Consider the following 12,059-nt stretch of genomic DNA (forward strand, 5'->3'; position numbering starts at 1 on the left):
CAGGAGACCAATGATGGCACTGGCACTTGGCATGCATGCATCGAGGGACTCAATGCTGATGATGCTTGCGATGCTGGTGAAGTAGAAGACGGCTTCTTAGCAAGTTTACCCGATGCAGAAATGACATCCGACGTCAAGGGAGGCATCGATGTCAATACCGATGGCATCAATTTGTCGCCAGAGGCCATGGCCAGTCCAAACAACTTCTCTTGCTGAATGCATCAAGCCTTTAGAGAGCATTTCTGCAGCATAGAACAGCGGATGCAAGTGTCCATTCAATGTTCCAGGCCCAGATATTGAATGCACCAGCTTTGTGGGTCAGTGATGGAAATGGGCTATTGGCAACAAGTGCACTTTTTGAATCTGGGAGAAGGCTTCCAAAACACAACTTTGATCCACGGAGAACAAAAAAACGAGGAACCATGAGCCAACATCGGGTGGGAAGGCACTCATGCATGCACGGTGCAGGTAGACTCGAAGCTTCTTGAGAAGTTTAAAATGACAGTGCACTTTTAGTACTGTCTGTACCAGGCTCCATGGATGATGTCACCCACATATGAGCATATGCTGCCCCTGCCTAGGATAACAGCATGTATTGCCACTTCTTTATTGTTTATTCTGCTGTTTATTATTAATAAACTGTTCAAATATAAAAGTACATCCACATGTAAATATCCACATGTAATCTACATGTAAACACATGTAGATTACATAAACATATAAATAGCAATTCTAGAAAGCTACTATTTACATGTGGAAACAGGACACCTGAGTATCTGAGAAGTGTCAACACCAGGAGGAGCAGGTCTCCCAGTAGCCAGGACCCAGCTTCTGCCTTATCAGCAACAACTCTACATGCTGTCTCTCGGCTAGTACCCCAGCCTTTACCTATGTCAGTCCTCAATGAACAAATTCCAGCCATGCTCCAAGAGCACTTGGCGGGGCTTCTCCAAATGCAGATTCCTTCGGCACAGGAGGGACGCTTGCACCAGCTATGGCTCTATCTTTGCCTGCCTCGCAGGGCCCACAGCCTGTGGTATGGTCACTGATGACAGCGCTGTAAGTGCCTTTTCAGGCATCCCCCTCAACATCTGTGGAGAAAGCTCACTGGAGTCAAGATGAGAACCTGCCTCTTGGTTCCATTCCAGATGAGGATTTGGTTCCTCTCATTGGAAACAAGTATGGACTCAGTCCTCCCACATGGAGTATTCTGATGACTCCAATTTGGACCATTCATTCGAGTGTGATGATGATTCCAGGTACTTCTCGGAGAAGGTGTCCTATAGAATCCATCATACCCTTCTCCACAGGAGAGTTAAAGTGAATTGATTTTTTTACTCTTCAAAAGTTAAGAAAACTAGGCTGGGCTGATTCTTGAGGGTAATGTCAAGGCTCACAGTTTCAGCAGATGTATGGCTGCATCAATATCCACTGAGGTCAGCTTCAATTATTTATTTATTCAACTTTCTATACCATTCTCCCAGGTGAGCTCTGAATTGTTTATTCAGGTACTCAAGCATTTTCCCTTATCTCTCCTGGTGGGTTCACAATCTATCTAATGCACCTGGGGCAATGGGGGATTAAGTGACTTGCTCAGGGTCACAAGGAGCAGTGTGGGTTTGAACCCACAACCTCAGGGTGCTGAGGCTGTAGCTTTAACCACTGTGCCACACTCTCTACTCAATTATTGATTTAAAAGACTACAACATGGTATTCAATCCATACATTCATATCTCATTACTGCCTTGAGTAGAATACCCAATGCGACAGTCGGTTTGGTCAGAGTCCTGCAGAATTTGTTTGAAATCTAGAATTCAATTCCACCCTCATAGGCCCATTTTATTCTGTTCCAGGCTGCACCTTCACAACAGTATGTTTCTTTTTCAGGTTGACTGACTTTTCCAACCTGCCATTGCAAGTTTCTATTATCCTAGAGTTTTTATTTTCGGTGAGCCTGGTAGCTAGGGATTCCCACGTGTGAAAATTTTATGTGGTCTGCTTGCCCTCAGAGAAAGTGAAGATAATTAGCCTTCTGTCTCCAAGGACAGAAGGCTAATTATTTTTACATATCCTTCCATCTTCCCTGGGAGTTCCTTCTTAAATTATTATACTGCTGATCCTGTCCTCACAAGGAATGAACCTACATGAGTGTGGTAGGAGCATTGCCTTGTGTTCTTAATGAAATATTACACTAGGCAGTATTCCATATCAGGTTTCATGGATGCCGACACCCACATGTGAGAATAATTGGCTTGCTATGCTTGGAGAATACCTGCTATTTTCCTTTAAAATAGGATCAATGCACTTCATTGCCTCAGTTTCCATTAAGTAATGTTATTGCCCAGCCTCTACAGAAAATTGTCCCTAGTGTATAGATCAAAGTTAAAAAGGATACAAATGGGACATTTGCTGGATTGTGAAGAAAGTGGGTTACAGCTATGGGACAGTTGCTCAACCAGGTACAGAGCAACATTAATAATCCAACTCTTGTCTGTATCTTGCTCCCCTGAAACACAAAAATACTCAACATTAATGTCACGTTTAAGAATTCAAAGGTTAGCTTTTCCTCTGATTTTATTAGCAACATTAAAAAATAAAAACACTACTCCTCATGCACACATACACTATTATAAAACATGGCAGATAAGGTCTCATAACTAAGTAGTGAAGCTCTAGCCTGCTGCATGGGCCACATCAGTTTCACACTCCTTGCCACCAAATCAAACCAGGATAGCAATCAATCTAATAGGCAGTACAATATAAATGAAAGCAATAACCCATGTTTCACTTAGTTTATTTATACTTGCTATTAGAGGCTAGCACAGGCTTAAATGAAGAACTCTACACCACGCTTTTCCCCATAATCGCATGGACTTCAGAAAAAATCCACTTCATATTTTTCACTCTGCCTTCAGTGTACTTCACAGCTCTGTAAAGCGCCGTCTAGCAGTCAGTACCCAAGCATAGAAAGGCACCCTCACATGGGAAGTTGAGGCAACTGATACAACAGGCTAAACAAATGTTCTGCTCATAAACAAGAAAACAGTACCCTTAACCGCCAACATAGACTTCAAAGGAGCTCTGAAACCACTCCCTAACAAGTTGAACATATGTATAAATTCTTCAAAACCCCGAAGGGCTGACCGGTCTTCAAGAATCAGCATGGAGAAGCAGAAAAGACTGAAAGCTGAAAGGCACAGGATGGACAGGGCGGGGAGTCTAGAATGTCTCACCTATCTACTGGAAAAGAGCGTACCAGGGTAAGTACATAACCTCTTTTTCCAGTGCAACAGGTGAGACATTCTAGAAAACAGCAGCCAATCAGTGGCTCTGCATAGGCAGAAGCAACCTTCCTTCGTTCCTGTCCATGCAGAGATGCTAGCTGACTGTCTGCCGCGAGTTATTGCGGTCCCATGAAAACTCGCGGCAGCCAATTAGCTAGTTGTTCTACACAGGCAGGAGGAAAGGAACATCACTCCTGCTGCAATTCACTGCTGGACCACTAGGGATACTTAAGGTATGCAGTAGTGCTGCCCAATTCAGGAAAAAAAATTTCGATTCGATTCAACCTATTGAATCGATTTTTCGATTCGATTTTCCTGCCCAATTGGGTGGTTTTTTCCAAACATCCTGATGGGTTTATTTTATAGCCTCTTCACCCCCTTTGCTCTCTCCTACCCACACTGGTCCTGTGGTGTAAACAAAATTTAAAAAAAAATACTTTTCCTCTCTCTGTTAAATTCTAGCTTACATTCGCGGTCCAACACCGGCTCTAGAAGGGTTTCAAATCACACATATTGTAATCACAAAACAGAAAATAAAATTATTTTTCCTACCTTTTGTTGTCTGGTCATTTTTCAAATCATGCTGGTCCCATGTTGGTCTGGTTGTCTTCTGATCAGGCTCTCCTTCTTCTTGCTAACCATCCATTTCCATCTCTGTCCTCCCCTTCTGTTTCCCTTTCCTCCCCTGGAGGTCTGGCATCTTTTCTTTTGTTCATCTCCTTCCCCCCCCCCCCCTCCTCGCAGCTGCAGCAATGGACCCCACCATCCACAGATCCACCATCTCTCCTTTTCTCAACTACCCTTTCATCCAGCATCTTTCTTCTGTGTCCCTGTCCCTATTCTCCTCTCCAGTACTGTCCCCCCTTGTGTCCCTGTTCCCATGCTCCCTCCATGCCCAGCATCTTATCTTTCCCCATATCCAGCTTCTTCTCTCTTCCTTACCTCCTGTATCCCCTTCCCCAAGTACAGGCTTTCTCTTACTATCTCTCCTGCCATCCTGCACCCTGCCCACCTACTTTGGAGCAGTATCTGTCCCTCTTGTACTCTTCCCCTTGTGGTCTTGCATTTCTCTCTCCCTCTCTCCATTAGTCTAGCACCTCTCCTCTGCTTTCCTACCCCTCTTTTTGGTTTGGTCTCTCTCTTCCCTTCACTTCACCCCCAGATCTGGCATCTCCCCTCCCCTCTCTTACTCCTTCCTCCTCCTCCCTCTGCACAGGCCTGCCTTGTGCTGCGAAGGCACTCTTCCTCCTCCTCCTCCCTGCGAAGGCTTGCTCCCCCCCGCCCAAAAACACTATTCCTCCTCCTCCCCGCCGCGAAGGCCTGCTCCCCCCACAAGCTTGCATGTTCCCCCAGCTTCCCGCACTTAGCTAATACAGCAGCCTGCAGGATCTCCGTGATAGACTTGTGTTGCCTTCACAATCTACTGGGCTGATCAGCCTTCCTCTCCCCGACGTCAATCCTGCCATCGGAGAGGAAGTTCCGGGCCAGCAAATCGCTGCCTGGCTGGCCTGGAACTTCCTCTCCGATGGCAGAATTGACGTCGGAGAGAGGAATGCTGGTCGGTCCGACACAGGGAAGCAGGGAGAGCTTGGGGCGGCGGTGGCTTTGGGGCCTGTTCCCCAATGGCAGCGGCGGTGGCAGTGGCTTGGGGGAGGGCAGGGAGAAAGAAAGAAAAGGGGCAGGCAGGGAGACAGAAGGAAAGAAGGGAAACAGAAAGAAAGAAAGGGGTCATGAAGAGAGAAAAAAAAGAAAGGGAGGCAGAGAGAAAGAAAAGACAGGGCGAGAGGAAGAAAAAGTTGGGGGAGGGAATGCGGTCTAGAGGAGAGGAAGCATACAGGCTGAAAGAAGGGAAGAAAGATTGGATGCAGTCAGAAGAAGAAAGTGCAACCAGAGATTCATGAAATCACCAGACAACAAAGGTAGGAAAAATGATTTTATTTTCAATTTAGTGATCAAAATGTGTTCGTTTTGAGAATTTATATCTGCTGTCTATATTTTACACTATGGCCCCCTTTTACTAAACTGCAATAGCGTTTTTTAGTGCAGGGAGCCTATGAGCGTCGAGAGCAAGGCTGGGCATTCAGCGCATCTCCCTGCGCTAAAAACTGTTATCGTGGTTTAGTAAAAAGGGAGGGGGGTATATTTGTCTATTTTTGTATGGTTGTTACTGAGGTGACATTGCATAGAGTCATCTGCCTTGATCTCATTTTAAAAAACCCAGAATATAAATGATAATTAACATTTTCTCTGCGTACAGTGTGCTTTGGGTTTATTAAAAAATGTTATTGTTGGTAGATCATTTTGACTTGGTCATTTTAAAAGTAGCTCGCAAGCCCAAAAAGTGTGGGCACCCCTGGTCTAGGACTTAGACTGTATCTAAATTTTTTAAATAATTAAATCTATTCTTTAATACTCAATTTTCCAAAACTTACTATTTATGCAGTCACATTTTAACTTCTGTAACTTTTTCATTTATTTCACATAAAAGAATAGAGTTTGGACTGTTGTCTTACACATTATTTGCTCCAACAGAATTCATTAAAATTTTTAGTTATCTTTTTTTCCCAGAGATGGTCACAAATTTGTATTCATTTATCACAGGTGGTTTATGAGGCTCTATGCATTTCCAGTCCTGACATTACTTAATATTGTGGCTCTTTAGGGATAGTACTGACATCCATGTGGCCTTCTGTGTATAAAAGTTACCCATCCTCGATCTAAACAAATATTACTTAATTTGAAAACCATGGTTGTGGTTTTCCAAATTTACATTTCTTGTGTGATAAACCATTTACGAGATATACCAACAAATTGTTAATGTGAAAAATCAGAGAAATGTGGAGAGCACTCAGAAGCTTTCCACAAACCCTCATGTGCTTCCAACCTGCCCGAAAATAACACTATGGAAAAAAAAAAAAGCAAAAATATAAAAGGGAGGGGAGGAAAAAATTTTGATTCATCATATATGTCCCTCTTAGGTGTACCAACAAAGATTCTGCACTAGATGAATTTGCCATAACTCCACACTTACCCAGAGACTGTTTCTGACAGAAACAAGTTCAAGAACACATCAGAAAAACATGTTAAAAACCATAAAAAGGCAAGCCTGATCTATGTTACTCTATCTTCCTTTTGAGTTTGACAGTTTATAAAATCCAAAATGGCAAGTATACAAAAAAATTGTTACTTTTTTGGTATTTTAATTTTGTTTTAAATATTTATTTGAAGAAAAAAAAAATCAGAAATATCAGGCAGAAGCCCTTCTAAAATGACCACTGAAATATTTGTGGTTGAGTTTTAAGCATTTTGAAAACTATTTGATAATATGATTCTTCCACATCAAATCATTTTTTCATTCAGTTGGCGAGCACCCTCACTCACTCATTTTACAGTATAAAGAAATTTAATTCCTACCATTGTGGCTCTAAAAACAGTACCCATCAAGTTTGATTTGTAAATGAATTCTGCATGCCCAGTCCAGAGTTTCAACATCCTCCCAATCTGATTTTCAAATTCAAAACATGAACAATTTCGGTGGTGCCCTATTTTTTAAGACATTCTTCTTTATTTAAGCAGCAAAGCAGCAGAATCTCAAAGAAATAATACTTTAAGAGTCAGACTGTTTTCTCCCACTTTGTGTCCTTAGCACACCTGCCCCTCTGTATTATTTGTCCACCTTCAAAGGCTGCTGAAAGCAAACTTGCAGGAAAGCAGACAGTATCTCACCAAATTGGATATGATCTGAAATTTATTTTTTAAATCTGTGTTGCAAATAGTCCAGTGTCAGTCTAACATTTCTTTCTCCACAGTATTTACAGATTACCCATCACTCAGGCTGATGAGAAGTTAGTCTTGCAGAGTATCACTCTGAATGCTATGGTTAGCACAGGAGCAGCTCCAGTAGGACAATCCATACAACAATGTGATTCCATCACATTTTTAAGTGCCCAGCTAAATTGTGAGATCAAAATGACTTGAGTGTTTGCCTGCCACAGAAAAAGGTACAGAAGATTAGCATAATGTTCTAAACCAGTGGTTCCCAACCCTGTCCTGGAGGCTATTCTGAAAACCTGACTGGCTGGTGGTCCTCCAGAACAGGGTTTGGAATCACTGTTCTAAACTTTCTTACGTGGGCTGCTACTGAACCCCAGTATATCTAGGAACCTGGCAGCATATGGGGCTCCTTTTACGAAGGTGCGCTAGGGTTTTTAGCGCACGCACAAAATTACCGCGCGCTATAGCGTACAGTTGCCGAAAATCTACCGCCTCCTAAAAAGGAGGCGGTAGTGGCTAGTGCGCTCGGGAATTTAACGCACGCTATTGCACGCGTTAAGGCCCTAGCGCACCTTTGTAAAAGGAGTCCATGGTCATCTGCTCATTTCAGTGACATTCAAACAAATATATTTTAAATACTATGTAAAATTTCACAGCTGACTACTTGATCACCATCTTGTGAATACAAACAGTTTTGATACAAGGGGATTACTTATTTCACTGGTAAATATTTCTCTCTTTTTTTATATACTGTATACTATAAACTAAACTAAACTAAACCTTAGGTTTGTATACCGCGCCATCTCCACAAGCGTAGTGAGTGAGAAGCTGATGACATATCGATACCTAACAAAAATCTGATGCTTTTTTCTTTTCTAAAAAAGTATTTTTTCAGTATTATACCACTGTATCCCTCCTGTGGGTTACTACAATTATAGTAAAATATCAGACTACTGTGGCTGTGTTCTGTTTTTGTTACACATTCCCTATTATTTGAAATGAAGCTACAGAAAAGCTATTTTGTATACTATTCATTTTAAAAGGTCTGAGCAAATGAACAGCCTAAAGTGTTCCACAAAAAAAACAACCCCTCTTAAAAAGGGATCTTGTAGAATACCAACGTTGCAGATTTGAACTATTTGCAAAACTAGATTTAAAAACATAAGTTTTGTCTTAGCAACAGTGTTCATGTTTAAAGAATATTACATTTGAAAAAAAAAAAAAGATAAAGGGTATTTAACAAAAATTATTTTTTTCCATAAAATGTACCTGCAAGAATTCAGAGTACACTCCTCCCTCCTTATTCGCGGTTTCGGCACCCACGGTTTCAACTATTCACGTTTTTTAGCGTGCTGGCTCCTCCCCCCAAAATTACATCATCCATGGCCAATTTATACAACTGCAACCAGAGGCTTACGACTCCCAAATTAAGTAAAGGGGTGCAAAGAGGGCAGGGAATACAAACGTACCTTGCATACCTGCCATTGCAAAGGAGTGGGCTAAAGCCTCATTTCCACCTGGCCAAGTGCAACCGTAGCTCATCTCTGCCGGGACCCTCGCACGCCAGGCGGCCGCCGCCACCCCCTCGAGCTCCTGTTGCCATGGCCCGGACTGGAGCGCCACCCAGCTATTGGCCAAGACCGTCATATGAGCGCTGCTGGAATTTGGATCTGCGGCTCTGAGGAGAGGGGAAAGGCCAGGTGCGAGGGGTACCCGGAGATAAGAGCGGCAGCTTGGTGAGGTGGAAGGGGTTGGAGCAACGCAATGGGAGTTGGCGGTGGGCTTCTCTTTCTCCCCCTGCTCTGTAGACGGGACCAGGGTTAAGGAGAGACCCGGGCAGGCGGGGGAGGAGACGAATAACTTTCTCATATGTTATTTGCGGTTTTATAATATTCTCGAGGGTTTTTAACAGAAAAACCGCGAATAACATGAGAAAGTTATTTGCGGTTTTTCCATGTTTGTGGGTCAGTTCATCCCCAATCACCACAAATACGGAGGGAGAAGTGTAGTATGTAAAGGCTGCCACCTAGTGGAAAGCAAGCAGCAGCATCTGTCTGATCCCAGAGTCTCATCCCTTACAAATACCTACAGGTACAAAAAAGCACCTCGGTGTGAGCTGGGGGAAAGGGGGTTAGGGAAGGGCAGAAGATCAATGGGCAGCAAAGTGAAATGCAGCATAAGTAAATCACTTCAAAGCTGTTAAAAATAAGCAAACACCCAAGACCTGAAGGTGAAGAAAAAAGCCATCCTATGTCAGAAAACACCTAAGGCGTGCCAAAAGATACATACCCGTCTGTTGATCTTATCACCCTGAAAATCATACATTGAAAGTTCAATTTAATGTGTCATGAAAGACATTTCAATAGACAAATTTTTTTTTCAAGAACCTCCCTTCCCTCAAAATTCATTACTTATATTTCAAGTCTCAATAAATGAAAAAGTGTGCTAACAAATGTGCATTAATTTACAAGTTGGAGACCATTTTACACCTATATTTGCAAATAGACTTTTAAAAAGAAGGTATGCTATGTAAACAAGTTAAATAGCTATAAATGATTATATGCCCAACATGTAACACTGTATTATCATAATTACTGTGTACAAACAAACATGTACGACCATGGATTGTGCTAACTCCTACTCTCAGATCAGTCTGAAAGACTACCCTCTGCACAAAGGCACTCTTTAAAACATAGACTGCATAGCCAAATCTTGCTCTTCAGCTTTCAAAAACTACATCCTGGCAAACCGCAGAACAGGGATTCATTACTACCATGTTATATGCAAAACAAAGCCTCTTTGAAGATGCTTACACAAAAAGGATATTCCCCTATTTACAGCTCGATGGAGTGTTATGGGGGAAGATTTTATCCATTATTTGTTTTTTTTTGTTGGGGTTTTTTTGTTGGGGGGGAGGTTATTTGTTTGTTTTTATAACATTTTACATGCTGAGCACGGCAGTTCTTCATTCTAATAAGCAAAGTCAACTGGAAATTTGAGATAGGGATTTAATTGAAGTTGAGCAAAAAACACAATTACTCCCCTACTCAAGAAACAAAAAAATGGGGCAAAGCATGCTTCTTTTTCAAATTATACCTAGGGTCTTAACAATCCATACATCACTGTGATCACTGTAAAAAATATTTTTTCAAAGACAGAAAGGAACTATGGTATCCTCTTAAAAGCATATAAAGAGATTAAGGCCTAGATTCACTAACCTTCCTTTCCGTGTCCAATCCGTGGGCGATTGCAGGAAGGCTGACGAATTCACTAAAGGAATGCATGCAAATGGAGGCGATCGTTGGCACATCCCCCACCAACCACTAGAGAGTGATACTTGAGCATGTGCAGACCATCTTCCTTGACTATAGATAGTCTGCACATGCTCTGGCCTTCATGCCCGGCAGAGCTTTTTTATTTTTTTTTACTTAGCTGTTTTTTTTACTTCACGAGCCTGTGGTTTTAACCCGCTTTAAACACAAGGGTTAAAATCATGGGCTCGCACTGCGGGGAAGGGCAGGCGATTCATGGCTAAACAGGGCAGGCGAGTCGGGGCTGAGCACGGCAGGCGAGTCGGAGCAGAAAGGCAGGAGAAGTCGGCAGAGAGCAGGAAAGGTTGTGAGTGACTGGTACCCCACCAGTCGCTTCTTTTTGGATTAGCCAGCTCAGTCGGTGTTCCTGGAAAAGTTTAGTGAATTACATCTTTCCTACTTTAAATGCCGTTTACCCTCATTTGCATGTGTGGATCGGAATTGGATCGGCCACGAAGTTAGTGAATCGGGTCAGGGTTGCAAACCGATCAGTACATGATTGGTTTACTTAGTGAATCTAGCCCTAAGTTCTTACATTGCTAATATCTTTTTTTAGTAGATAGGTGTGTCATTCTGGATGGACAGGGAATATCCCCTTGCTTGTGAGCTATGAAGAAGGAATCCACTCCAGCTTTTAAATCCTTCCTCCTTCACTAGAGGGCTCTGCTGCCCCCTTCAGTTTGTACCAAAGCAAGCGATAGCCCCATATAGAAACACATGTGAAGGAGTGGTGTGGGGAAACACCCCAAATTACAACTCTGTTCTGCTCTGAAATCTTAACAAACATGTTAAACATTGTCATTGAACAAGCAAAACAGTGAAACAATCATGCCAAACAGAACCATCTATGGAGCTTAAGTATACCCCAATATGCTATAGCAACAGATTATTCTCTATACCCTTAAGGCAGAGGTGTCAAACTCAATCACATAAGGGGCTGAAATCTAAAACATAAGCTAAGGCTGGATTTTTTATTAAGATACTTAGGGGTCCTTTTCTTAAGATAAGCTAACCAATTTAGCATGTGCTAAATATTAGCACACACTAAATGCGCACCTTAATAAAAGGATCCCTTAGTCTTAGTAGAAGTATAGGGTTACAACCGCTCCAACCCCATGGCAGCTCTGTGATATAAACAAAATAAATAAAAACCACTTCTCCTCTCTCTTTTAGGTCCTAGTTCACACTTGCTGTCTAACACCAGCTCTGGCAGGATACACATTTCAAATATGACATATTGTAATCACAAAACAGAAAATAAAATTATTTTTTCTACCTTTTGTTGTCTGGTCATTATTCAAATCATGTTGGTCCCAGGCTCTGGTTGTCTTCTGATAACTCGCTTGCCAGGGGCTCCTGCCCATTTGTCGTTTCCTTCTTTCATCTCTCCCTTTCTCTTCCCAACTACCCTCCTATCCAGTACCTCTATCCTCCCCTCCATACCATCCCTTGTATTCAACTTCTCTCCCTTTCTGTTCCTTCCCTCCCTCCATCCCATTGTCCACCATTTCTCTCCCTCTCCTCTGTTTTTAGACCCATTATTTCTTCCCCTCCCCCACCCTCAGTCCAGCATATGCACATCTGTTTGGACCCCACCTTCCCTCCCTCCGTGTATTTCTACACCAGGATCCACCCTCCACATCCACCCCGAAGGCCTGCATGTTTCCCCACCTTCTTTCTAGCATCCTCC

General features: G+C 42.5%; 1 protein-coding gene across 6 annotated transcripts in view; it reads right to left on the reverse strand.

Moving 5' to 3' along the window:
- USO1 (USO1 vesicle transport factor) overlaps window positions 1-12,059 on the reverse strand; it is a 210,209-nt gene that overhangs the window by 54,360 nt on the left and 143,790 nt on the right. For 4 of the 6 annotated variants that reach the window (XM_033960394.1, XM_033960401.1, XM_033960367.1 and 1 more), the window contains 2 exons: window positions 9,348-9,368; window positions 2,396-2,506 (listed from right to left, as the gene is read on the reverse strand). In XM_033960394.1, coding sequence (XP_033816285.1) covers window positions 2,396-2,506; window positions 9,348-9,368 — 132 coding nt within the window. The remainder of the gene's footprint in view (window positions 1-2,395; window positions 2,507-9,347; window positions 9,369-12,059) is intronic. The other 2 variants (XM_033960384.1, XM_033960376.1) reach the window with 1 other exon arrangement.

The sequence above is a fragment of the Geotrypetes seraphini genome, chromosome 1 (genome assembly GCF_902459505.1).
Source record: "Geotrypetes seraphini chromosome 1, aGeoSer1.1, whole genome shotgun sequence".
NCBI lineage: Eukaryota > Metazoa > Chordata > Amphibia > Gymnophiona > Dermophiidae > Geotrypetes > Geotrypetes seraphini.